The following is a 27,977-nucleotide window of genomic DNA, read 5'->3' on the forward strand; positions in this document are numbered from 1 at the left end:
ATGGTGGATGAAGTGCTCTTTAAGAAACTTGCATAGACGGTGGCGCCAGCTTTCCCTCTGGGTAATATTTACAAACTGTGTAGCTCGGAATACGGAAAATAAACCTTTTCAAGCGCCGCTCATAACATCACAGGTCGCTAGATGGCGGCACCTTCGCCGAAATTCCAGAAATTGGCAGCAGGAGATGCGTGAGTTTTGATTCACATTTTCTTTTCGTTGTATATGGTTTGGTTTGGTTTTATGGTGTTTAACGTCCCAAAGGGACTCAGGCTATGAGGGACGCCGTAGTGAAGGGCTCCGGAAATTTCGGCCACCCGGGGTTCTTTAACGTTCACTGACATACACAGTACACGGGCACAGTACACGGGCCTCTAGAATTTCACCTTCAACGAAATTCAACCACCATGGCCGGGATCGAACCCGCGCCTTTCGGGTCAGCAGCCGAGCACCATAACCACTGAGCCACCACGGTGGCTTTTTTTTTTGTATATGTTGAGCCACTGCGGTGGCTTGGGCATCAGGATCGGGGCCGACCAATGACAGACAGAAGATAGAAGATAATCCATACGAAAGTGCTGGCTCTGGTTGCTGACCGGAAGTGGGCGGGGCTTCCTGCCTTGTTCATCGCAGGGAGCGCCGACGGGACTCGGCGGGCAGGCGCGCTACGCACCGAACTCTTTGATGCCGCTCGGCGCGCTAAACACGTTTGTCTAAATGTGCCACACAGGAGGGAAAGTGTGCGCGTCTGAGCAGCGGACAGCGTAATGAGTCGTGTTCCCGGGTTCTGATGGATGGGTGCGAAAGGGGGCAAGATGAGAGAGGCAGAGGACTGGCACGCGGGATATACACACGGTGGGGGGCGCCAGGTCTAATTAACGTCGTTGATGGATTTGACACTCTCTCACACATCCGACGCTTCATAGACGTAAAGCGCGGCGCGCTTTCACTTTCGGAGCATCGTGGCCCCGTGCGCCGCAAAGCTATGCGAACTTTCGGAAGCTGAGCGCTGTCTCACGACGCAGCTTTTAAACCGGTATCACGGACAACAACAAAAACATAAAACGCTGCTCTGTCTTGTCGCTCTCGGTTCCTTACTGTATGGCAGAACTCTAAACCCCGTGCACACGCACTGAGTCGTCATCATCATCATCAGCCTGACTACGTCCACAGCAGGGCGAAGGCCTTTCGCATGTATCTCCAATTAACCCTGTCCATTGCCAGCTGCGCCCACGGTGTCCCCGCAAACTTCTAAATCTCATCCGCCCACCTAACTTTCCGAGTCACCGGCTATAAAACTGGGAGTTTTCTTCAGAAGTATGAAAGTTATGGTTGGTTTATTGGTTTATTGGAGTTTAACGTCCCGAAGCAACTCGGGCCATGAGGGACGCCGTAGTGGAGGGCTCCGGAAATTTCGACCACCTGGGGTTCTTTAACGTATGTGCACTGACATCGCACAACACACGGACCTCTAGAATTTCGCCTTCATCGAAATTCGGCCACCGCGGCCGGAATCGAACCCGCGTCTTTCGGGTCAGCAGCCAAGTACCGTAAAAACTGAGCCACCGCGGCGGGGCTGAAAGTTATGGAGTCCAGCCGACGCTGGCTTTGAAACTAAACTATACCTTGGCGCTGACGCGTGATATTCGAAGCAAAAACGGACCATGGCGATTTAGGTTCCAAAGCTAAAATGACTATGAACTGGCAAACTTTTCGAGGTTCAAGAAGGGAGAAAGTGATAGCTATATAGCTCTACGGCAGCCACTTCGGAGAGGCACCTACTCCGAGTCAGTTCCAACCTCAATCACTTGAAGACAGATGGCGTTTTCTGGAGAGCGGCCGCTCTATACGTCCACTTAAGGACGGAGTAAGAGACAGGTGTTAGCGGACGTGTTGATTACAGGCACTCACCAGCTGCTCTGCAAATTGCTGAGCAACTGGTTCAGCGAATTTTCGTTAGTCGACACCGCCACTGAAGCGAACTGTCCGTGCTGCCACCTGGGACATGTAATGGAGTCGCGCCGGTGTTAACCTGAAGCCAGCTAGGCGTGGACGGCTGGGTTTCGATGGGGGGTCTTGACGCTGACAGCAATGGCTGGCGAGAAGCGTATTGCACTCTCTGAGAAAACGCTTTTACTCGTGGCCGGCAAACTGCTGTTCCGAACAGCGTATGGAGCCTTGTTTGAAATTCACTTTGATCCCCGCAAATCCCCGGTCTCTACGCAAAGTATAGCATACCGAGGCTGATTAAAAACGCTAGCTAAAGCCTCTCATTTTTTTATATTTTTTTAGCAGCTTCTCTCTCTCTTTTGCTCCCTCCTGAAATTAGTGAGAATGCTGTGAAGTAAGCACATGCATTGTGTTTTTTTTTGTTTCTTTGCCATAAATTGCGCACAATCAGCCAAACAAACCAAAAAAGCAAATCTGAACATATATCTGTTCACTACTGCCATCGGACGCAGCCAATCGGCCGCTCCTGGGACGCTATTCTTGGGATATTTTCATCGGTGATGAATTACACACAAAAACTATTCCATTCATTTTCATTCAGGTGTCATGGTGATTCTGCTTGGCGTAGCTCTATGCATGCGAGCTATCGAAAGTGCTCTTCCGTTCGTATATGCGCGAGAAATGCTTTCTTGTTGTTGTTTTTTTAGCATATACATCCGCGTTAAAGTGAAGCATACGTCCCTCAGGTTCAGTTTCCTGCTTCCACGCACGCTTAGCTTTATTCAAACGAAAACAACTGCTTTCATAAGGGCATTGTTCCCGGTAAATCGGCCTCCACGATCACGTATGGGAGATCAATCGAAAGAAACACGAACTACGTATGTCGTCAAGAATTGCTAACCTGTTTATCACAGCAAATCGAATTAACTCGTAACGCGTTGTTTGAATTCCACAATCTAGTTTACGTGGACATGGTTCCGTTTTTAGCGGCTGCCCGTCAGGCATGATCACTGGGCTTGGAGCCAGTGTTCTTTTTATGTGACGCAAATCTGTGCTGCTTACACCCTAGGAAACTAGTACTCATTTCTACTGTTGTTTTGTTTGGAATAAAGGCAGGAAAATGCACAGGGGCACCTAATTAATTCGAAGCTCTTGATGCATTTACCAGATGTTACGTAACTTCCGGCCTGGAGACGTCACTTAGCTCCTGCCAATAGGAATTATCTAGTGTAGTGACGTCACTTTCCCCCAGCCACTGGGCGAATGTTATGACTGACGTCACATTTTTTTTTCGAACAGGCTTTTAATGCTTATCGCTTTAATAAGGAAGAAGCTGTCGCAAGACTTTGTTCAAGTAACTCCTTTTCGTCAGGAATACTATACCTGAATACTGCCGGTGCGGAACACAGAACAGGTCTAAGTACGAAGAGAGCAATACTCCGCGAAATTTGCAGGAAGGATACTGGAAGCATACAAGAGACAACGATTCGGTTAAACTGATTGCTTTAGTGCGGCATTAGACACTGTGTTTCAGTAATATGTTGCTAGAAAGGCATACAACTACTTGGACCACTATAGTTGTAATCATAGCCTCGTTAGACGTACTGAGTCGAGGCCTTGATTTCAGTCCAGGTGCCCTGTTTATTCTTCTCCGAAACCATGTTGAGGAGCAAAATAAAGACAAACGCCTCAAGATCCACCCAGTGATAACGTCTTAAAACAGGCGCTAAAGGGATCGCGCGGTATTTCATAAGTATTGCGATGCGCGGGTAGTGCGACACACAATGAACCACAGGCAACACCGCCTTCGCCGAAAAGCGTACTACAAAGAGGCGCTGCAGTCGACCGGAGGAGAGGCTACGCCGATGCCCACGGGCCCGAACAAGAAGGGGGCCCACTTGATCAAGGTACTGCTGCCCCTGCTCGCCGCCGGCTCTCAGCTGGACCTCGACTCGGGGGGCAAGAGACTGATAAATGGTCGCCCCCCTCCGTCCCGCCCCGCGCGCACTGGGGCAGACTGAGGGCCCCCTTAGACCCCCTCCTCGCCGGTGGGGGGGACCACGGGGCAGACGGAGCTGCAGGTCGCTGCCGTCGCGCAAATTGGACGCGGCCAGCCGTTTGAGATAAAAGGCCCTGCTACCTCGCCCCCTCACCTTCTCTTTCGCCTCGCGAACGGCTTTCAGGGGGCCGGACGGAAATAGTGGGGGAAGGAAATCGGGAGGGGGGGGGGGGGAGGGGGGCAAAGTGGGAGCGGGCGACCTCCGTTGATTCTTGCTGTTTTTTTTCTTTTTTTTTTGCCTTTCTCGACTGCCAAAGTTTGCAGAGTACACGCGCAGCGGACTAAACGCGGGCATCCGCTCGGCCAAGTGGCATCGTCGGGGAGTGAGAAAGCAAAGAAGAGCGAATTCGAGAGGACTGCCACCTGTTTCGCTTGAACGGCTGCAGAGGCCGTAAGTTGCAGTCGACTCCGCTGTATGTAGCCACGCCACCGTTGCCACTGCCTTGGCCGACACCAGTCGACACTGGTTCGCGTTCTTCACCCGCGATATTGCTTCGAAGACAGTGGTCAAGACTGCAGTCGAGCCGTTGTCGAAGATGAGGATGTGAACACTATGTCGCAGGTGAAGACAAGCACCGACACGTTCTTGCACGCCTCCACTGTAAAACTATTCATGCTTGAGGCCTGTACTTTGGGTGTCCCGATGAATAGATGGACCTTTTATTTGTTTGCATGGGTGTATATTGAGCAGAAGATTATTAAGGAAGATAGAGAGCAGCAACTACACTCTAAACACTAGTATGCCTATATGGGAGTAAAAAGGGTGTATAAGCTGTCCTCTAGCTCGAAGTCTCGAAGTAGCAGCGCAAAAACATAGACAGGACACATATAATAAGAAGACACCACGAGCGCTGACTTACAACAAGTTTATTTCGAGGTAAACATTGCCTGATATACTGCCTACACTCAGCACGTGACACAGATACGTGGCTTCTGCCGCCCGTGTCATCACTTCCCGTGTCCTCTAGCACACTCCCTTCTATAAGAGGGAGTTAGAGGACAGATTTCTCCCTTTTTATTCCTTTCTGTTTGGAGTGTACATCAATATTAGATTCCATGGTGCATGACTAAGACAGCCATGCCCGAAGCACATTATTAAATAGGTGCACTTTTATAGATTACAGCAAGCGGTATACGTTGGGTGTATTGTTGAGTGGCGATGTCAGCAGTCTTTGTGGATTGTGGCGAGTTCTGCATTTGGTGGACTGATAGCAACGCGGTAAGATATGATTATGCCGAAACGTTATTCTAAAAGCTATGCTTAGTGCGAGACGTGCTCAACGACGCCCCCACCCATCGTTTCCCAAGAATGACCACCAGTTTTTACATTGTTCGGTGAATTTACCCTGTTTGGTTGTAACATTAGGCCACTTGATTCAAGTCATACAAGGAAGCATTTCGTGAATGCTTTAGTGAACCTTGAACTTTTAAACGGCAATGTATCCAATAGTCCTTGTGTAATTGGGCCCACAAACTGACAGCTACAGCAAGAAATGGTACACCAAACTCCTCGAGTTGGCTTTAGAAGGCAAATATCGATAGTATTGTTGTGCAGTGTACACTTTGCTGGCTATCCGCTTGCTATTTATACACATTGGTTTATTGGGGTTTAACGTCCCGAAGCAACTCAGGCTATTAGCCCCGAGAACGACCACTGGCGCCGCTGCGATCGCCGCAGTGTGACGTCACGGCAAGGACTCCGTCAGCCTGGCTGCCGGCGTGCTGACTGTTTTCGTTCGTTTTCGCGCGCTAATTCGCAGTCATGGTGACTTACTGCTCAGTGCCGCAGTGCAAATCACGTAAAGAAGCCGGTGTTAGCTTTCACTTCTACCCGAAGTCGTCAAAAATGAAGAAGGCTTGGATGATTAAATTGAAAATGGGGAAGCAACCGTCAGCGTCGGCTGTTGTGTGCAGCAAGCATTTCAAAGAGGAAGACTTTGTCTACCCTAGCTGTTTACAAGATACTAGGTAAGTCCTCTACCACGCTTTTCCGGGCTGGTTGTCAGCGATTCTCTTTATAATTATCAGGTTACAAGTACAGGAAGCTGGCGTCGGAAGCTATCCCATCCGTCAATCTTCCCGTGCGTCCAAGTGATGCAAACCGATCGCACCTGGGATTGACGAGGCGGCAGCGTAAGTCAGTCATATCTTCTTCTAACTGTCCTTCGCTCTATTTTTCGTCATTGAATGTTCAGGCGTTTATTTAAACCACGCGAAGTGACAGAACTTGGCTTCTGCGGTAGCCATACGACTGAGATGGTTCAGCCGTGGCGATTCTTCTAGTCGCGTGTCATACTACTCACGAGAGAGCTGTTCTCGTGCTCAATCATGCAGAAAGATTTGATATAACATGCAAAGCGCCGTTACGTGTCTGTAAAATACGCCAGTTCTACCAGGCACCGCGTAGACAGACATTTCTCGGGATGCGGCGTGCGAGCTTTGGGGCGAGCCCCGTGGGGCCCTGCCTTGGCTGCGCGCCCGACTTGTACTGTGCTGTGCTTTAAGAGTACCGCCGAGATGTGCACCTGGTCAGCGCTATTTTCTTCTGAGAGAATGCCCGGAATGTGTTAACTAGATCTTCATTGTTGCAGCGGTGTTTATTTACGCGATTTCCCGTATCACTTTGATTAAAATTCCAGGTGACAGAGGTGCTCCCGCAAGATCGTTTCAGCTCTGCACACGCACTGACGCATTGGCAACACACGAAAACGGGACCAGCAGTGAAAGTTCGATCGCCTTTCCAATGGAATCTTTTGCACGATCAGACGAGGAGGTGGTACAAATGGAGTGTGACGGTAAGTTTACAATCCATCACACCCATGTGAAGATTCATGTTGCTATGGCTGAGCTTGCTGTAGGGCATATACGAAATGCAATAACTTCCTTTTGGTAAAAAAAAACTGCATTGTGCTTAGCGCTATCCATGAAACAGTACTGCACGAAAATGCCTAGGCGCAAACCATTATAAATGGTCAGCTTTAGCTCCTCACCATTGGTGTTGATCAAAGCAACGTGATGCTACCCCAAAGTAATCTTACGCCACTGACAGCTGGGATGAGTGACCACTTGGTACAACATATAAAGTCACAGGTATTATTACCTCAGTAACTACACAAGAAAAATCTTCTCCCCACTCGCATCACCCCACCTAGCAGAAAATGACATCTGATCGAAGCTACCTCAGTTATTACTGAGAACTGCCTTCTGGCCCTAGAAAAAAAGGCACCGAAAGATGTAGCCTGTTTAAAACAAGGGCACTTTCTTTGTCCTCATCACGTGACACTCAATAAGTTCTTTGGAGTATTCAGTATTCTGCAAAAAAAAAAAAGTTTTCAATATGTGTGGAAATTTAGTAACATCCCTCTACATGCACAAGTTGTGTGGAAATTTAGTACCATCCCTGTACATGCACAGAGTATATTAGATGACACAAATTAAGTCTGCTGTGTATTTTTCTTTCAATGCTTTAGCAGTTCCAACACAGAGTCTGGACCATCACGCAGCAAGTTCAGAAGGTACTGAATACTTTCGTTTTTCACATGCGGCTGTTTTTTTTTTACATTGCTTGTATTTTTTCTTCCAGAGGTTACCGTGGAGGTGCAGAAGCTTTGCAAAGATGCTGGAATCCAAGTTAACACAACAAATGGCATTTTCAAACGTGAACAGCTCATTACTATTTCGAAAATTTCAGATGAAAATGGCTTGCTTGTGCTCACAGGGATAGGATGCTTTGAGTTGTTTTACAACATCACGGAATTGTTCACAGAAGCACGTGTCTTGCAGACAAACCGCAGCTTCTGTATAAGTAATGATGATGCTGTCCTATTAACATTCATGAAGTTGTATCATGATCTGACTTTCTCACTGCTGGCTGTGCTGTTTCAAGTTCACCGCACAACTGCGTCTAACTTGTTCAGAGAGTCCATTGTGATCCTGGCCAGCATTTTAAAGCACGCAGTATTTTGGCCAGAAAAGGCCTGCGTGGTCAGCTGCCTCACAACTTATTTCAAGGAGTACAAGGACACTAGAATGGTGCTCGACTGTACAGAAATAGAAATTGAGCGGCCAAAAGGCCTCACCTCTCGACTGCTAACGTACAGCCATTACAAACGTACCTACACTGCAAAGGTGCTGGTGAGCGGGACTCCAGGGGGTCTAATTAGCTATATAAGCCCAGCATATGGTGGGAAAGCATCGGATACATATATCACAAAACACTGCAAAGTGCTTGACAAGTGTATGCCACATGTTGACAGCGTCATGGTGGATAAAGGATTTCTCATCAGTGAACTCTGCAGAGAAAAAAATGTCAAGATGATCAGACCTCCTTTTCTTATGGAAAAACAGCTGACAACAGAGGAGGCAAGAAATAATCAGTCCATCGCAAGTGCTCGTGTACATGTAGAAAGAGCTATTCAAAGATTGAAACTATTTCGTATTTTGAGAAATCGGTTCGATCTTGATCTTCTGCCATACATAGACAACATTCTCATCGTAATTGCTGGCACAGTGAACCTATCGAAGCCTTTGTTTAAGGACAACAAGTTCCTCTTGAGGTCGTAGATGACTGAGCTTGGGTGCATGGAGTAAGTAGATGAATGTTGTATGTTTCATGCGTGTTGTAAAACATGTATTACTATCACATCATCTTCATTTGTAACATTCAGAACAGTATGTAATCAGTAAAACGTTCAACCTCCCTCCCCGAGTTTATTACTTCCTCAAAAAAACAGTTATATCACAGATCCACGGTTGATAGAGGGAAGGAAGATGGGACTCTTGACAACACATAACAAAGTGAACAGGAATTGAGGGGGAGCTTCAGTCCGCTAACCAATTATTTCACAAGAGGGCTTGGTTTCGGCAAGTCCCCTTGTCGAAACATTGGCTAGCTGACTGATGCTTCCCCTCAACTTTTTATCACTTTGTTTTGTGTTATATCACAGATGTATCACAATGTGTGTATCACACATGTACAATAAAAAGTGCAGAATAGCAATAAACAGCTGGCAGGCACAGCAAAATGCTTGACTTATCACATTTATCAATTGCAGATAACAATTTCTGCAGAAAAATATAAAAATAATCATCCCCAAGAGATTTTTTAACAAATGCTCAGAGTAGGTGCTACATTGTAGCTGCAAGCTTTGGTTTCAAGTGGCAGAATGGGAAGCCTCGTCACACAGAATATGTGGGAGCACATACTCTTCGAAAAAATATGAGGACCGCTCAACCACATCCCTGAAATATTCCTCATCGAATGACACAGGTATGCACTTGTTGTTTTCCTCATTCAAAAAGACAAATAGCTCCCCTTGCTTCAGTCCTGCCAAGCCCATCTGCACCTGTATTTGGCAAAAGTACGTGCTTGCACGCTTCAACCTTTTAGTTGGTTTGTCATTTTTCTCGGTGTTCTCCACCACAAACTTTTCCAATGACTCCGGGCACTTCACTTCAAGCACACGCTTGGGGCAGCACTGACATTGTACTATTCCATCTGGACTTGCACCAATGTAAGGTCGTCCATCCATGACAAAAAGTCCACACTCTCTTACAATTAAATCCGTGTGTTGCGACTGCTCCTGTTGGGCATAGCACTTTTTGGCGCTTTCTTCCATCATGCTGCCTCTGCGCATTGCTGCTGTGCACACGTTGGTTTGCCGCATCACCTTTTTTAGTAAAGGTCTCAGGTCATGTGGGCCCATCTTCGTCCGCAGTGTCTTCACCCTTGTGAAGACACTGTAGGCGATGGAGGCAGTAATCATGCCAACCCTGTGGTGCCACCAGAGGCCAGATTTCGCTTGGTTTCGTGTCGACTCTTCAATCGCAGCAATATCTTGGCAGCTTCTTGCATTGCTCAAGTGTTCGAGCAGCTTTCTTATGCCACAGTTGCCAAGGAACCTTCTTAGCTCGTGAATGGTACCCATGAGAGTGATGTCCCTATCTTCACGCTCACAGGGGTCGGGTTGTGCACCACAGTCTGCTACAGCTGCAGAGAAAGCAGACCACACAAAATTGGAGGTCTACGTCACCAGAGGTTTACTGACTCTAAAAGGCCGGACAAGAACGGCTCCAACAGAACAACATAATACAATGAGATGCATATGGACATCCTGGAAAATTGCTGGTATTTTGTGCCTAGTACCCATACCCTAATACATGGCCTTATAGTAAGGCAGACAGCTATTGCTGGAAGCTCATAAGTAGATAGGTAGAACTTCCTGAGAGTGACAGATACCAAAGGCTAAAGCCCTGGACAATCTCACAGTTATACGCATTTAAGGGTGGCCAAGTATCCTCATAGACCACCTACTGAAACTTCAGTGACTCAATATCGCATCATGCTAGATAGCTTGGTTGTTTCCGAAATGTGTCGTCATATCTCAACCAGTACTGCAGTGTCACTACTGCATGCTCCTTGTTAAAAACATTACATGAGCTGTAGTGAACTGCAATGTAGGTAGCCGTACACAAGAGCACCTTTCTGCCATGCAAAGGTCCCAATTCCATTCATTAGGTGAAGTTCATATTTACTTTAATCATGTAGGAGACATTCTAGCACTGACAGTGTTGCCCATCAGCAAATATACCATGCAGTGACCTGATCAAGTAGCCTTCTTTTGCACAGCTGTTGCATAACTGACACCAATAAATTTTGATGTAGCAAAGTAACATGGAATTCACCACCATGTAGATGAATGAATGCCAGCATAACGGTATTATGTACTGCAACCTTTCACTGCACGGATTCATTTCATAATAATAGGCTCGGCTCCTATGTATACTGCACTGATATGGCCAGCCAATATCTAAAATAAGCTTGTATTAATACCTGTTTCAGTGGCACTCTCCGAATGCATTTTTGCTGCAGACTGATGGCCCAAATTCTTGAGCAGCCTTTCCAGGATGTTACCGCTAAGTTCAGCAGGCTCTTTGATCTTTGCCTGGGAAACAAGAAGAAATTGATATAAAGGTCCAGGCTGAAAAATGTGCACTTGATGAAAACACACAACTTGGCGCCATTAGCCAGCTACATCTCACCATTTCTATTTCACCTCTTTGAGAGTTACCTTGAAGTGATACATAAGGAAGCAACGTTTCAGTAAATACGACAGTACTAACTTATATTTAGAGTCAAACACCGTATATTTGAAGCAGTCTTATAAAACGGAGGTATGACAGCTGATATTCCCGAAACTTATCACATGGTACTTGTGACACTGGTTTTTACTATTGATAAAAAGAAAATAACGTGTGCTTGTCATTGTTGTGGGAACTGAACACAGGAATTAGAGCGCTGTGAGGGCTTTTAGTGCAAAAGCATTAAGCAAACTGCTGAATTTATCAACCAAAAATTTCACTACTCTAACGTAATGCACCAGTCAGCTGCGGCCTTCCTCCCAGGGCCACAGTCTTTCCTTCCATTCTTTGTTTTTTTTTACTCCAAGTTATGTTGTAAAAGCAGAATTATTCACACACCTTTTTTGCGCATGGAAGGTCAACTATAGCCCTTGGTTCATACTTCTGCTTTATTCGGTCCTTCTGCACTTTGCCCCATTTCTGTGGCTGATCAGTCGGTGGCAGTTTGTCGAATGTTCTTGCTGCATTAATATGTAGCAGACAAGCCACAATATGCTTACATTTGTAGTTCCTGTAAAATAAAATCCAGAACAGCACTTGAAGACATTCGAGTTACTTCAGCCTGAACACCTATTGTGTCAATTAAAAAAGGTGCTTAAATGCGAATGTGATACTATCATTAACTGAGTTTATTAGCAACTTGAAGGGAAGAAACTCGTAAAGAATGTTTTGAGCATTTTCAACAGCCAAGGTGTATGAATAAAAAAAAAATTACTCAGCGCAGGATGCTGTCATTTTTGCCTATTGTCACCCAGATATTAAATTTACTGCACTCCGTGCATCTACAATTTGAGCCGACAGTCAACCGGAAGGAGATCATACCCTGCCTTGCAGGAGCAGCTGGCTCGATCAACCTCGGAGTTGCACAAGGTGATCTTAATTTCGTGTGGGGCACTGTTGAGTGCGGTCGTTTGTAAAACAAACGCCAGGAAACTGACACGACCATTTTCAGCTGCTTCAACGGAGCACTCAACTACATGGCCTGCATAGAACACGTCCTCTGCTTCGATGAGGCAGCGACTGGTCTCGCACGCCTTGTCCACATAGCAGTTGATGCTGCTCAGTGGCAGGGCGACTGGAAAGAGAAACGTTTGCAAGTTAGTATATTATCCCCGAGAGAGCGTTGCGGTTACGTCGCAGCACGCAGAGGCGAAACGAATGCCGGAGAAGCTGATCATTCTACGGCAGCACCGATAAAATTTCCGGCCATCTGCTGGTGAAACACGATCATGCATGTACGTTGCAGTCAGTAAACTAGGCATAATTGTACAGCGTACATGCTTGTGATCACACTCAAAAATGCGCGCCAAGCAAGGCTAATCTTCCAGCTTTAATCAATAGCTTGCTTTCAAAACAAATCCGCGTATCAAGTGCCACCGCACCAAACACGCTTGTTGTGATCGCTCTCAACAACAATCACGACGCTACATCAACATCAAACAATCTTATATTGCGCCGTAAACCGCCCCACCGCATATCTGCCATATATCCATAACTGGAATAAACAAAAATGCGCATAGAAGAAAACAGGCATTGCTGAAGGCATAGTCATTTCCGAAGCAAGACGGCATAGCAGGCGCCCGTCGCGGCGACCGCTCGAGCGCACGTGTGCTCGCCTCGATGTACTCCGTTTTTTAAGCTTTGAACGCGGCAGTGATCGTGATTCAGCGTAGTTTTGCTTACCTAAGATTCTATCACCGCTGTCTGCGTTGTCCATCAGGTCTTCAGTGACGAACAACAAAACGTAGAAGCGAATGCGAACGTACTCCTCGATTCAGGTTAGAGAAAATTACAGTTGTACGCTACAGTTGAGGTAGAAAAATACTAGCGCATGCATATTCGGGAATGCAGTCCTTCGAAGACTTGGTGGCAGAGGGGCACCTAGTAGCACTAACTACGACTAGTTTAGGTTGGTTGGTTTATGGGGTTTAACGTCCCAAAGCGACTAAGGCTATGAGAGACGCCGTAGTGAAGGGCTCCGGAAATTTCGACCATCTGGGGTTCTTTAACGTGCACTGACATCGCACAGTACGCGGGCCTCTAGAATTCCTCCTCCATCGAAATTCGGCCGCCGCGGCCGGGATCGAACCCGCGTCTTTCGGGTCAGCAGCCGAGCGTCGTAACCACTGAGCCACCGCGGCGGGTATTTATACACATTCGTCTATGATTAGCGCACTGCTAGTTGTTTGTTGATCTCCAGAGATTACGACAGTTAGAGAGCAGACTACGGCTAGCTGCTTGTTGATTTCCTCAGACTACAACAGTTGGAGAGCATACGTACACAATGTTGGGGAAAGGGAAGATGATGGCTAAATCTTAGGTGTCACTTGATACGACCACATTTGTATACATCTCTTTCGGCATACCTGTTCAACATGCCATGCTTCATTTATGACGTCGCTTTTTTCTTACCGACCTGCAACTCTCCACTCCTACATCATCCCCAACAGCCAACCATCTGATATCTCCATACAGTAAATAAACAAACTGGGACCGCTTCCCGACTGCGCAAGAATGCTTTCCGGGTTGGGTTGAGATAAAATGCCAACACATTACTCTCTGGAATACATCCCACATCTGCAAAGGGAGCCTCGACAGAAATCTCGGAGAAGTCTGGTTTATTCGCGCCCCAGGATCGGACGTTTTCATCCGAACTAATGTCACGTCGTTCACAACGTAGGTGTAGATGCATGGGGCAGGATATACATCCGGGGCACTGACCTTCCATACACGGTGTGTTGTCGATACGGGCGAACAGTGAAGCTCATCTGGAGCGTTCAGGCATCCAGGTGTTTCTTTCACATCGAACCTCGATCGCCGTTTAAGCGCGGCTATAGCATCCAGGATTTTTCATTCTTTGGGATTAAGTCTTGTCGTTCGTGACCTGCATGAATTGTGCACAAACAACGTAAAAAGGCCTTGTTAAGGTAGAAATGGATGCAAAGCCCCTGACCCTTTCCTTTTATCCCATCCTGCTTGCGATTCAGTGTCTATGTTCAGTGGATAGAAAGCATTCATTAAGAAGAAAAAAATGCTCCATTCATACAACACCAGCGCCCCCAAGCGTTGCCCCTGAGTTCTCGATTCCGTACGCACAAGATAAAGATCATGATAAAGCAAACATTTCAAGTTAAAACACCACAGAAAGATATAGAAACAACCGGAAGCAGCGATAAAGCCCTGTCTCGCCCAAAGCAGTATACATTGTTATAAGAAGCAGATGTACGCTTCTTCCGGCCACATCGAGCCTACATGGCAGGTATCTTCTGGTCAGATCACGATATATGTAGTACACGCCGCCAAAAAGTGGAAGTTATCGGCATTTTTTCGTATCCCGTAAACGTTTATTCTACTACACGCTGCGCTGCAGATCTTCGATCGAAGCATCACCCGAGCGAACACAAAGAAAAAAAGAAGCACCGAGAATGAGCCCTGCGCCTCGAAAATGGAGTTCCCGATCCTCAGTCGTGGGACGCTTGTAGTACCCGCATAGGCGAGGTGCACCTGGGGGCCCGTATATGAAACAACATCGAGCAAAAGGGGCACACGGGCGCCGTATATATACAGAAGGGATCCGACCGCGCGCACAACCATCAATTAGACTTTAAAGCGTGACAGCCACAGAGCGGTTCGAGTATATATGGATTTGCGGCCGGACGCGCCTCTAGCTCGGGGTCCTTTCGAAACGGATTGCGATCTGTGCCGAGATTTCTCCGGGATTCCGGCCGCGAAACGACGGACAAAGGTTGCCGATTTGTCTCGATCGCAGACACGTTGTACGCACCGCATCGACTACTGCTCCTTCTGCTGTTGCTTCAGCCTCGACGAAAACGCCGTCGTATAGATGGCCCTAGGATGGCGACCTGGACACGCGGTTCTTAGCCTATACGAAAGCAATTACCATAATGGATATTGTGGAGACTGAAACAACCAGCCCGACCCTTTTGTTTTTTTTTTTTTTTCGCCCCGCCATGTTGTAGAAGTGAGCAAGCCGGACGCGTATCGTCCGATACTGCTTCCTGGTTTGTTTCGGAAGTTTTCGAGCATGCGAACCTTGGAGCTCGCATACGCTCGAATGTACTATACACGGATGTCGATCGGCGTGTCGTTCTTTGAGGACGGATGAGGTGGTCGTCGAGCAGCCGTTATTGAACATCCGTTCAAAACAGGTCGCAGCCCCTTCTCCATGGCTGGGGCTTTTCGTGCCCGTATAGTTCATGGTCAGCGTGTATTCTGTCGACGCGAAAGCCGTTCCGTTGTCAAGGGCACGCAAGATGGATCGGCGACGGCGGGACACCGGTGAACGTCGATGAGGGCTCGAAAAACGTTTGACTGTGCCTTTCATTCTTGTGGGTGCAGGCGTTTGTTTTCTCTGATATTTTTTAATTGCATGCTGGTTGAACCGTCGACACCAGCAGCTTCAACAGTTCGAGTATGTGACGGCATAGCAGATCATCATTATTATACGAGCTGAAGAACAACGCCAGTTTTGTTCTCCGGAGTTGTTGGCCAATTACAGTCACACCCTGATCTGTGTCGACATCTCCCTGGCAAAATATGACTGCCCATCATGTGGATAAGGGAGAGGAGGACCACAGGGGGGGGGGGGGGGGGGGCTGTCGATAGAGGAGTGGAGAGGGCAGGTGAATGTTTCTTGTGAAGGAGAATTGTTTGCATAAGAGCACGCGATCGCCTGGCAACCAGCTCATGGTTGCGTAATATTAGACTGAGGTCACCTACGCTCGCCTGCTCGGCGCGTATGGCTAAGATGTCCGCAACCCCAGGCTTACCGGATTTGTGAAACTTTGACCATGCCAGTTAAATGGGCATCTCTTGGTGGGAGTATTTTAAGAAAAGAATGGGGGGGGGGGGGGGGGGGGGGACTGCCCTATTTGCACACTGAATGTAGTTGAACAGTTCATGTCGAAAAGAGACCTACCAATGTTTCTTTTCTACAAAAGTTCTCACTAAGCGACTGCTGGCGGCCGTTAATCGCTTAAATTCGCTCTTGGTGTCGATGTCGTGGGCTCAGCGCGCTTGACTGAGTCCAAAGAAGCATTGGTTTCCGTAACTTGCAAGCAGTCTAGCCCTCGCGTTCCGAACCACGGCCGGACTAGATGCGGCGGCGGCACGCACTCCTCGACATCTAGTCCGGCCGTGGTTTTGAATGCTAAGGCTAGACTGACTGCGCATCTCCCTCGTATCTTTAACGCGTGAAGATCACCACATCATTCACAGCGTACGGCACCGAGTCTCGCCCCAGTCTTCATTCTTCAGACTTCAGACTTCTTGTATGCTCTGTTGTTATTCTACTCCACAATGTAAGGCGATGCCATTACCACCCAACCGAAGGTATGCTTAGAGTCAAGCCCGGTCGTACTGGCGTTCAAGGGGTGTTGAAATTGCTTCTTTGCAGATACTGTTTCGGTATATCGTTATGGAGTCGTCTTACGTTACCATGTGACCTCTACTGCCCTCTAGGTTTAACTGTGCAACACCTCCTTGCAACTGAAAGAAGTCGAATAAGCTTTTGCTATCCGTCGATTGCTCGTAACCCTCCCGCACGTGGGGCCGTCTCAGTGGCAGTGTTGCTGCCTTAACGGCCCAAGGTGTCTGTGCCTATGCAGGCCGATGATAAAACGGTCTATGACGCACTATGAGATCGGTGACCGAGATAGCGGCGTACCGTGACGTAACGCATGCTCCTAACGGGCTTCCTCCATTCCGAGCGGTGCCAAAGAGGCAGCACCTCGCAAGCTCGATGTGCGCACGCGCCCATGCACTTTGCACAGACGCCGCCGACACTATTAGGCCTCATCAGTCGCCTCTCAAGGAGCAGCGGGCGGAGGAGGGGGTTTGTCAAGAAGCAAACGGACCCCGCCCCCCCTTTTTTTTTTTCTGCAGCCGCTTCCTCTGCGTCGGCACGCAGCACGCGTGTGCGCTGAATGCGCGATCAGCGTGCGTGAGGGGCTCTCTGTTGACACGATGGGAGGAAGAGGGCAACAGGTGAAGAAGCCCGCTAGACGCAGAGAGGAGCCTCGCGCACTCCTCTTAGTTGTGTGCAACGAGGACGGAGCCTGCCGATTCCGCAACGCCGATCAAGCCTTCTGGCGACAATAATACAATCGAACCTTGCTATAACGATAAGCTTTATAACGAAATAATGGATATAACGGAGGAATGGCAATTCTGCTTGGAAGCGCGATCAACACGGCCTATAACGAAGCTACGGCTATAACGAAGTAATCGCCAGGGGCCTTCAACTTCGTTATAACGGTGTTCATTTGTATAATGTTTTTTTTTCTTCTTGCAGTTCTGTTCCGTCTTTAGCATCTACTGCACTGAGTAGAACATCACGGAGGTAGAACGGGGGGGCGTGAAGTCACTTTAGTCAGTAGCGGGGATCGAATGGAATGGAAACGTAATGGAGTCGTGATACCATCCTGGCTCTGGACCCTTTCCTGAGCCGAGTCGCCTCTTTCTCCAAAGTCAGTGCGCGAGGGTCTGATGTTTTTTTGCAACCACGTTTTGAAAGGCTGCTTTGATCTCGGTAAACCTTGGTAAGTTTACACCAACGAGCATCTAAATGGGAAGTTTAAGGAGTTCTGGACCGGGGTTCTGAAGAACCTTCTTTGTTAACATTACTGTAATCACTACCTGCGATTATAATAATCTACTGAGACATCATCACTTGGCTTGCACGATGAGCTGTCAGCTCGTTTCTGCACTTTACTGCCCAAGATTCCCCATAACCGGCACTACTTTATTTTACATATATCGAAAGCGTGTACCTCCTCTCGGCATGATGGGGAAGGCTGATTGCGTCGGCCGGCCATCAGTTGTGATTGTGGACCAACCTGAACATGTAGAGACCGGTCGGTGAAGCTCTGACACGATTTGTGATGAAATATGTTTGTGTCATTCAAAATGGCTGACGGGACGCTATTACGTAAGATAGAAATAGTGATTACGGTTCGTGGATGCTTGCTTCTCACCAGTTTGGCGCGTGGGTCTTGAACACAAGAAGTCTAGCTTGACGCACAGGCAAGGAGAGTGAGAAGCAGTGGTTCATCAAATCGTCCCTACAAACACAAAGGTAGTTTTCTTTATCGGCTTCGCACACAAGTTACAAAAGTAAATGAACACGCGAACAAGGCAAACCTAACACAGGGATTCATAAATATAGAGTCAGAGTGAGCAACGACGAAAGCATCTTTCCACGATCCGCTTCACTCGTTCTCAAATCCTCCGTCCTCCTCCTGGAAGAAGTAAGAACGTTAGTTGCGTAGCCGCCCTCATTCCCCCTTTTTCAGGGAGAACCCGCTTGTATGATGCCACATGGTCCTCGTGGAGTCAATGGATGCATTCTTGAGTGCATTGGCCCCTCCTGCATGTCGTTGAAGGCGACCATGAGGCGAACGTGGTAGTTTTCAGTGCCGACGTACTACGTCACCAACGCCGTTTAGTCAGAGTGTGGCACATGCAAACTACTGCCGCAAAAGACTAATAAGTGCTACATCGTTGCATTATCAGTTTCTAAAGGTTTCGCTTTGAGGGTCAAAACAGCAGTTCATTTTTCGAAGTCGAGTTTATTCGTCGAAAGTTCGATTTAAAAGAAATGATGATGCGGTCGCAATCGCGACGTTGATCATTTTTTCTGCTCGGTCTCTCTCTCTCTTCCCCTTTTTTTCATCGCCTTAGTATCCCTTCCCTCACCTCCAAACTGAAGTGTCCACCCAATGACAGACAGTCACCGCACCCTTTCTTTTCCTCACAACCTTCTACTCTTTCCGCTCCTCCGTTTATGTATGACGATTATGTGGGTACACCTTTTTTTGATCCCAGACCCTTGCACTCTGAACGATGTTTCGTCCCCTTGGGACTAACTACGGTCGTCACTTCATAGAGACGCCCCGCCGCGGTGGCTGACCCGAAAGACGCCGGTTCGATCCCGGCCGCGGCGGCTGAATTTCGTTGAAAGCGAAATTCTAGAGGCCCATGTACTCTGCGATGTCAGTGCATGTTAAAGAACCCAAGGTGGCCGAAATTTCCGGAGCCCTTCACTACGACGTCCTTCATAACTGAGTTGCTTCGGGACGCTAAACACCAATAAACTTAAACCAAACTTCATAGAGACGACGATAAAAACTGCGAGATGAAGCGTGCCGTGTGCAGATTCCAAGCACTAAATGGTCAGACCCCGGCAGCGAAAAGACAAGCTGAGTGTCGAAGGACACGATTTTTATTCCGCGCAATTACAGTTACCCCTGTATGAAAGCGCTATCTCGCTCGGCAGCTAGCTACGGAGTGCGGTGTGAAGGGCTGCGGCCTTGCTGCACGCAACTGTAGTCTCATTCGTCGCCGAGAGGGGGAGGCAGCCCTCCGCGGAGTCCGTCAAGGAAGGCGGTGCCGTCGGCACGCGATGGAGATGGATTGAGCCGTCCCCGGCCTGTCAGTCATTACGCCAGCGCCCTCCTCCACCGCTCTCTGCGGCAGCGTTGGCGGATATGGCGCTGGCGTGCGCGCTACTCGAGCCGTTAGTCGTTGGAGGAGCACAGTGTAATAGGAGGGAACGAGCCTCGCACTTTAGGAAAAGAGGTAGGTACTCGAGGCTTTGCGTCTACATGCAGGTTTGTTAGTAGAGCGCAGCGGAAGCTTACGTTTCAAGTCGGACATATTAATAGCTGCCAAAATCGCATAACGATAGTTATTTGCTGGCGATAGGTTGCTGTTCAATCTGGTCGGCGTGTATATTTTTTCTTTATCAAATTACACTTTGCTTGTTTAACCCATTAGCACCCAGCGTACTTTTAAAAGTACAGCTAAAATTTTTATGATTTAAACATGAAAGATTGAATTTTTGTTTTCAAATAGGTCATGCTTTTTTCACCAGGGGATCGGCCGACACCCCTTACCTAAGAAGGCGCGTGTCCTCTTCTCAGTATGGAATTTTTCCACGGTGAAACTTCAGGATGTTTGCTTAATAAAATTTACGCCACCAAGTAGGGGGTGGACCGTAGTAGCTACATGGGCTAGGGGGGGGGGGGGGGGGGGGACCCAGCGTACTATAAAAAGTAAACCTGTGTAACTTCGGAAAGAATGAAGCAATAGTAACGGAATTTACATGATATGTTTTTCTTTATAAGAGAGGATTATGTCCTAAACATGAAGAAAATCCCTCTGTTAAATTTTTCTTGGGCTCTAATGGGTTAACGAGTTCTTTTACTGCGATGTTTTCACGCTTAAATAAATGGCTGCTTTGGGAATGCTGCAGCGTGATGTCGTTAACGACTGATGCGGCTGCGATGTGAATCAGAGGCGTTTCATGAACGGTCCTTAGACAACGTCAGTTCGGAAATTGTGTCATTAACAGCCGCTTCTAAAGCAAGTTCTCAAGGCAGGTTCTCCCGCTGGAATTAAGTTAGAAGGCAGCAATCGATGAGATTCTTCCGCCTGCAGTTCGGCGGCTCACTGCTTTGTCCTTTTCTGTTTGACTCTCGCTCACCCTCTCCACGCCTAAGTGGAAGCCCCCGCGCCTAAAAAAAATTACTTTTGCACATTTCTTTTGCAACTAAAACAAAAAAAAACGATTCACAGTAGTACCTAATTATATTATATGTTGGCAGGGCATTACAAGTTGTTGATGCCTTCAACGGATGTGATGTCACTTCTGGTCGGGTGACGTCACTTCTATCCAGCCAATGAGAATGTTTCCCTCCAGTGACGTCAGTTCCCTGAGTAGTCGATAGGCGAATTTGATGACTGACGGCACATTTTACCGCGTTAATAATACACTCCCACCCTTTTCGCCCTCCCATGGAACGAAAGAGTATAGCCCTCTTACCTGGATACTGCTTCGTGAAGCTTATGCTGTGTGGAGCAAGCAGTTTGGAGCGCTCCATCTATATAAAGCGCTCACATAGAGGCCTCCACAGGAGCGCTCTATAGAACGAATCCTCGCGCCTCTTATGTAACGAAACTGACCACTGCAGCTGTGCTATACCGCATACAACAATGAAAACTGCGCGGAGCACTTTGCAGCGCATTATACGAAAGAGCGCTCTTTTAGAGCCCTTTAATGGAGGAGCATGAATAAGTACGTTATGGAGTTCACTGTACGCCGCTTTTCTTCTTCCTCCGTGAAGCACGAAATTTACCACTTTAGATGCACCACGTCTTAGAAGACTGACTGCGCAGCTGCAAATTGGGCGGCCCTGTAAATTTTGCTGCGCATAGCAGTGATGCTCCGCGAACGTGACCGTAACCATGCATGTAATCCTTCGCTCTCATTCAGTCAAAATGCATGAACTTGACTCGAATCCTTGAGTATCCACATCAGGTGCATTATAGCGTTAGCATTTCAGTGTGTTATATTACGGCAAGTCAATTTGGCAGATGGCGCTCGTATCAAAAAGCGGTAGAGCTGCTGACTCGCTTCCTCACCGAGTTCCAAGTACAACAATCAAAGGCTCCGCTTTAAGCTACTTCTTTTTTTTTGTATATACCTGCACGTGCGCATTCACTCGAGGCGCGATTCTCGCGCGCTGTTGACGCTGCACGCTCGTTCTGCGTTTCTGGCTTGCACTGCCTCGGCTTGGCTCGGCCGATCAACCCACCGAAACGGCAGCATCACGGTTCCTTTATGGCAGGATCACGAGCCCGACTGTTGCTGCTGCTGCTGCGTGTGATATCTCCTCTCGTTTACTGGACGGATACACGAAACGGAGCGACTGCCGTGCGAGAGTTCGACTCATTGCAGCGGAAACTCCGCGTCTAATAATTACACCTGAGAGAGAAAGAGAGAGAGTGGAAGGGCGAGAGAGTATCTCCTGCCTCCTCTCCCAACACGATCGTCAGTGCTTTTTATTCCGCAAAAGCTTGGTGCCCGAGTGTGCGCACCGGGTTCAAGAAAGACGCTAAATATCGCGCGGCTGCTTTTCTGCTCGCCCGTTTCCTCCTTTCCCTCTTCGCAGTGGTCATAAATCTGGCCTGAAAAGAGCACCGGAGGAGGGAGCAGGAACGTTTGCGCACTGGCATGCATGTTTTGGGGTGGACTGTCTCACGCACGTGTAAGCCAAAGAAAAAGAAACAAACACGCAAAATTCTATCCTGAAAAGCGCCCTTAGCCAGGCGTGCTCTGAGGACACGCTGTTGGAGGCAATTAGAGAGCTCACGTAGGCGAAACCAGAAACGGACCATTGCCGCAGTGGCGATGACAACAGCAGCGCGCGGCGCCCATTGCATGAGAGGCTGGCGGCCATATTACACCCTGAGGGGCGAAGGGTGGAGATGCATGCAGAACTGAATCGCGAGGGAAAGCCCTGGAACGTTTACTTTCTCCTTCGCGACTTGGCCGTGGTGTGCGTATGTGCGCACCAGTGCGTCCTCGATGCGTGCTCGCCTGTGGCGTATATGTGTACTTGAGTCGCGGCAGCACTGCACTGTATAGCATGCAACCGCGCGCCAAGTCCCACGGTATTTGCGAGCTCAACGATCCGGCGTTTGCGTCTACGCGACTGGCGCCAAGTGCGTCAACAAATCTTGGCCGCAGAGATGCTTTACTTGGGGATGAAAAGAAAATGGTCGCCGCTCATGGTGGCGTCCGGTGGAGAGAGTGACCAGGTGGGTTGCGCATACACGCGAATTTAGGCAGCCTCTTTTTTCTTTTCTCTGCATTTCACCTACCGTGAAACTAGGCAGAAGGGAAAAGGTGCAGTGGGAAGGCTGAGTTGATTTGCAAAATGCGTATACTGCCGTAGCTTGTCTTCTTGTTTATTCTTCTTTTTTTGCGTGCATACAAAAGAGGAGGAGGATGTAGAAGGGGAAAGGCACGGAGGTTAACCGAAAGAGTAATCGGTTTGCTACCCTACACGGGGGGGGGGAGGAGTGAGGGGATAAAATACAAAAGAAGTGGGTGATAAAATCTGCTGATGTGTGTGCGTTCAGGCCTGTTGCAACATATAGAGCTCGTAAGAAACAACCTAAGACCGGAGTGATAACAGTGATAACAGCTGTTTTCACTTCAGTCGTGTATGCGCAACTGCAGTGCTGCTGTACTTTAACTACCGCGACGATTCGGGGCGAAATCTTTGCGTGTTTCTTTTTGCAATTGTATTGTTTCTGTTTATTATTTCAATATTCTCTGGGCCAATGACCTAGCCGAAGCAGGGGTACTTAGCAAAAGAGGGGGAAAGTTGCGAACAGAGTGGAGGAAACACCACACATACAGAGACTCAACAGCTTAACTTCGGCGCTGCTGGTACAACGAAATTAATCTATAGCAAAGAACAAAACAGTGTTCTGGACTAAAATGCACGGCAGCAAAGACAGGTTCAACTGGAGAATTAACGGTCCAGTCTTGAACAAAATTACGCACAAACGTTTGAGATAGTAAACAATTATAATCACATGGCTATGAGGAAATAAAAGAAACCGTACTTAAAGCTATTCGTTTTCGCAAAAGATTGAAGCAGAAGGGTTCTTGAGTTTGAACAGTTCCTCGCGTTGTTAGGGGTCTGGCGCATTCCGGAAGGTTTTATTTATTTTTATGTAACACTGTTTTGGGGAGAAACATTAAACGACAAATTCCTCTGCGCATGTCTAAGGTATGAATATTGTTGAATCGCATCAACTGGGAGGGGAATCCGTACTTTTATGCTTGTCGAAATGGAATTTTACTGCTTCTCTGTTCACCCGCTCTTGATTAATCTTCAGTCTAAACATGAATATGCCTATAAGGGAGTAAAAAGGGATTTAGTTGTCCTCTAGCGCATTTCTTGTTCTATCTTACTCTCTTTTCTCTTCGTTCTGTTTAGAGTGCGTATGAGCTATCATCACACGACCAGCGCACCCGTTGCCACAGTGGCAAAAAGCCGCCCATCTTCCACACAAGAAATCCAACGATGTTGCTCTTTCGTTAACGTTTATGTCGCTGGGTTCCTGGTTCTTTTACTTTTTTTCCGGCCCTGCCGGCTTCAGCTATTGGAAATAAACTATTTCGGATAAACACTGCGCCCCTTTTATCATTATTTTGCTTGATCGCAGGGTTCGAAATTGTGAGGAGCAGGGCTCGGCATTGATTGCTCAAAATCGCGGCGTGATTCAATGCGCACCTATGCGGTACACAAGCGCACACAAGCACATACGTGCAGGCGCGCCGTGCAAAGACGCATGCCCGCCGCGGGCAACCGCTTTTCTTACTGGCTATGCGTGCAGTGGCCCCATAATAAGCGTCATATACACGCGGATGCGCCCGGCGCCAACCCTGCAGCAGCTGCTGCTTTCCTGTGCGGAAAGAGTTATGGGCCCGCCCGATTAAGTTGGGCAGGGGAGCGAGCATTATTTATTTGGCGCGCAGCCGAGGCTTAATACTCCTCGCTTAGAGCGTCTCTGCTGCTGCCTTTTGTGAGACGGTGTGTCGTTGCGCGCCTTCTCGAAGAAACGGCTCATAAAGCTCTGCGCGACTCATCCGTATACAGGCGCATTCCGGATATTTCTCCCGTAGAACCATTGCATAGTCAGCCGTTGAAACTGCAAGCTGCTTTTGAGAATTAATGTACTTCCGGTCCAAAAAGTACTCCCACACTTCTCCGGCTCGCTCTGCAAAAAAAAAAAAAAAAAGTGTGTGTGTGTGTGTGTGTGGGGGGGGGGTCAAAGAAACGACCGCAACAGCTGCTCGATATTGCCACTGAGGGAAGGAAGGTGCCCACATTAACCGAAGTAGCGAAGCATCGTGCTGAAACAGTTGACTCTTGGCGCTTGGATTCTTGACTGAGACATTGATTTGCTTCATTCATCATCATCATCAACCCCACTGCATCCACTTCAATATCCGTTCCCAACCTGTCCTGCACCGACCGTGGAATCCATATATATATATATATATATATATATATATACTATATGCCACTTTCACATATATACGCAGTTCATGTCTCTCTGGGTGCGTTCCAATTCTCTAGACGTCCGACAAGACGTCTAGTGTGACGTCTAGGAAGCTGTCTACATGTCTACATATTGGAACGTGTCTACTTCACGCGCCACCTTGCGGCATATAAACTGAACTAACATTTGGGAATAGTTGCACTCCTATGTTCTTAAAAATTCTTAATGAAACAAGTTAAAAATGCGCTGTTAGTACTTTGCTAGTTCTTATTTTATTTTTTCTGCAATAATGGTGCGTTTATCGCTACCGCTTCAGCAGACGATCTCACCCGCACGACTTCCTCTCGCTCGATTCACAAATATAATCGTAGGTCTACAAAGACGGCTTTATTTGCCACCAGTTCCTATAAAAATCAACTTAACGGAATGACTGACACTTGAAAGATGGTACGTCTCCGGGCTCCAGTGCCCGCCAAGAGCACGGCTCACTCAGCTCTGACTGCACCAACTGCTCCGCCATCTTTAGACAGGAAGTTAGCCTGCATCGATGTGGACTTCGGCGAAGCAGTCTTCTTGGACGGCTTCGTGAAAATTGGAACGAGTCTCAAAATGGCCGCTGTCCGGCAAGACGTCTAAGTAGACGTCTACTTGGGAGTATTGGAACGCACCGTCTTTCTGCAGCCCCTATACTGACGTCTTCCTTCCCCGGAGTCCACTTTGTTGCCCAGACCATCGGCGCTCGGTCCTCAGCGTTGCACGTACTCGTTTCCTCCCTTTAAATTCCCGTGAGCAAATCATCCACTGACAGTGTTTTTTCTTAAGAGATCCTGACGACGAAGACGAAGACGGAGTTTTTAGTGAAACTATAGCTTCAAGAAGATACAAAAGGTCAAAAAATGAAATACAGATGCCGTCACCACTGGCTGGTTTCGTGAATATAAACTGCAGTGCGTCGACGCAGTTTTCTCGGTGCGGATCACAGAGGCTATAGGATACACCTCCATTCACTTCTAAATGACGATCACGGAGTCCTTGGTCTGTCGTCACGATTTTGAATCTAGTGGCAGGAAAATGTTTAATCAAATCTCCACAGCAGTAAACAGCCAGCAAATGCCAGCGAATGTTTACTAAACAATATAATTTGGGTGGAGTTGTTTTCAGTGCCCCTTCAATGCGTGCTTTTATTTGTGCATGCATATATGTACAGGGTGCTTCATCAAGTGTGAACCAAAGTTCCGAAATGTTCTGGTGCCTTTCACCACTGAATATCAACCGCATACATCACTCGGCGGGTGCATTTGGTGCACCCAGGTCCCGGTAGCATTTCTTATTTGTTAATTAACTAAATACCTCCTTTTGATCAATACCTCATGCACTGTAAACACCAATTAGCCTATATGAGAATTAAAAGGTAGTAAGGTTCCCCCAAGTGAGTCCTTTTTAGTGGCGGGGTATGCTTCCCAAGATCACAGATAGATTTCCATCACCAAATACACGGAATGCATACCTGACAACGGAATCTAATTCCCCCTTGAAAACATCCAGAGTCCTGGCTGCTACGAAGGTTTAACAGCGGTTTCAATGTTCTCTATTTGCTAACTACAAGACCTCCCTTGAAGCGTTTAAGAGCCTAGTCATCTGTGATGACGATCTGTGATCTGTGATGGTTGCTTCCTTCAAGAGGACAGGAGCCCTTCACAGTACAGTTCAGGACATTATCTACCCGAGTGGAAACCAGACATGCAGAAGAGAGGCTTCACGCCTTCTTTTAACATTCCTACAGGACACTGATCTTGACTCTAAATGGTGACAGCAGGGACGGTCTATGGTCTTCTGTGATTTAATGTGTGCGTAGATGATGCCTTCGGGAGTGGCCTACGTTATTCTGTGAGGGAATGTGTGCATGGATGGTGGCTCTGCAATGGACTATGTTCTACTGGGACTGAATATGTGTATAGATGGTGACTTCTGGAGTGGGTTATGTTCTCTTGTGAGTGAATGTGGGCATAGATGGTGACTGCGGGAGTGGCCTATGTTCTATTACAAGCGACTATGTGCATAGCGGGGCAGATCTGGCCGGTTTTAGGACATTATTGCGCTACGGTGGAGCAGTTGCCGGCAGAATAACCAAGGCTAATTCCACCTGTAGCATACGCAACTCAACTGAACTCAACTAGACCTCCTCACGTTGCTAACTCCATAAAGTTAGTACGGTTTTCAGCGGGAATATTGTTGCCTAGAGTAAGCGTTCCGTATATTTAGTGATCGAAATCGACTTCTGGACTTGGGCAGCGCACCCTGCCTCTATAAGGGGGTGCGCTATAGAAGATAGCTTACTTATTCGTGTTTCGAGTGCATGCCATGTCAGGCAAAGCGTAGGAGTTGGTGCGAAATGCTCCACTAGTTATTTAAAACCGATTGAAGTGACGTGAGACATCTTTTACACGGTTTTAAATTTACACTGTGGCATTCGTATACAGCTGGATTGGTCTTACGCAGAGGAGTTTTCGGCTGGGATTCATGAATGACCTTTGTTTCTCCACGGCGTGCTTTGCCTCGCGTTGACCAGCACCGGAGAAGGGTTAGAAAAGCATTAGTGACCGCGCCTGTTCGCCGCTATACGGGAACGTGTACGCTATCAAGAATTCATGAACCTCAAATGTAGGGAACAGCGGCGGGCGCTCCTTTACGGCCGCACTTTCCATTGCAAAGCGCGTTAATTCCGCTCTTTCAGCGGGGCGTGCGCCTGCTGACCACTCCGACTACTCGTCCGAGGCGTTTCTTGCTCCTCGTTGGGCTCGCAAGGTGGGCGTGGAGCGGTTTGGTGCTCCGCATGAATGAATGCGCAGCGTGTGTTGTAGTGTAGTATACGTGTGTATGGGTGCGGCTGGATGGCTAGTTTACGGAGGGGCCGTGCGCACAAGCGCGTTCGTGCCCCGTCGCCCCG

General features: G+C 47.9%; 3 protein-coding genes across 6 annotated transcripts in view; 2 read left to right on the forward strand and 1 right to left on the reverse strand.

Moving 5' to 3' along the window:
- Window positions 1-27,977, forward strand: part of trh (PAS domain-containing protein trachealess) — a 398,041-nt gene that overhangs the window by 161,134 nt on the left and 208,930 nt on the right. The window lies entirely within an intron of this gene.
- LOC149332334 (uncharacterized) lies at window positions 5,980-8,798 on the forward strand. The gene is made up of 4 exons (XM_089555730.1): window positions 5,980-6,139; window positions 6,646-6,801; window positions 7,477-7,521; window positions 7,590-8,798. Exons 2-4 carry the CDS (start codon window positions 6,750-6,752, stop codon window positions 8,567-8,569), a joined length of 1,077 nt encoding a protein of 358 aa, XP_089411856.1. The 5' UTR covers window positions 5,980-6,139; window positions 6,646-6,749; the 3' UTR covers window positions 8,570-8,798.
- LOC149332335 (uncharacterized) lies at window positions 8,954-12,891 on the reverse strand. The gene is made up of 5 exons (XM_089555732.1): window positions 12,830-12,891; window positions 11,969-12,221; window positions 11,486-11,657; window positions 10,839-10,950; window positions 8,954-9,995 (listed from the first exon to the last, which is right to left on the reverse strand). Exons 1-5 carry the CDS (start codon window positions 12,861-12,863, stop codon window positions 9,160-9,162), a joined length of 1,407 nt encoding a protein of 468 aa, XP_089411858.1. The 5' UTR covers window positions 12,864-12,891; the 3' UTR covers window positions 8,954-9,159.

The sequence above is a fragment of the Amblyomma mixtum genome, chromosome 8 (genome assembly GCF_055824585.1).
Source record: "Amblyomma mixtum isolate Tamu chromosome 8, ASM5582458v1, whole genome shotgun sequence".
Taxonomy (NCBI): Eukaryota; Metazoa; Arthropoda; class Arachnida; order Ixodida; family Ixodidae; genus Amblyomma; species Amblyomma mixtum.

Bases quoted from the DNA above. Each gene is read 5' to 3' on its own strand.
- LOC149332335 (XM_089555732.1), bottom strand. From the start codon at position 12,863: ATGGACAACGCAGACAGCGGTGATAGAATCTTAG. The intron at 10,951-11,485 runs GTGTGTGAATAA...CTTGTTTCCCAG, and splicing joins ACCTTCCATGCGCAAAAAAG to GCAAAGATCAAAGAGCCTGC. The intron at 9,996-10,838 runs GTATTAATACAA...CTTTCTCTGCAG, and splicing joins GGAGAGTGCCACTGAAACAG to CTGTAGCAGACTGTGGTGCA.
- LOC149332334 (XM_089555730.1), top strand. From the start codon at position 6,750: ATGGAATCTTTTGCACGATCAGACGAGGAGGTGGTACAAATGGAGTGT. The intron at 6,802-7,476 runs GTAAGTTTACAA...TCAATGCTTTAG, and splicing joins GGTACAAATGGAGTGTGACG to CAGTTCCAACACAGAGTCTG. The intron at 7,522-7,589 runs GTACTGAATACT...TTTTTCTTCCAG, and splicing joins TCACGCAGCAAGTTCAGAAG to AGGTTACCGTGGAGGTGCAG.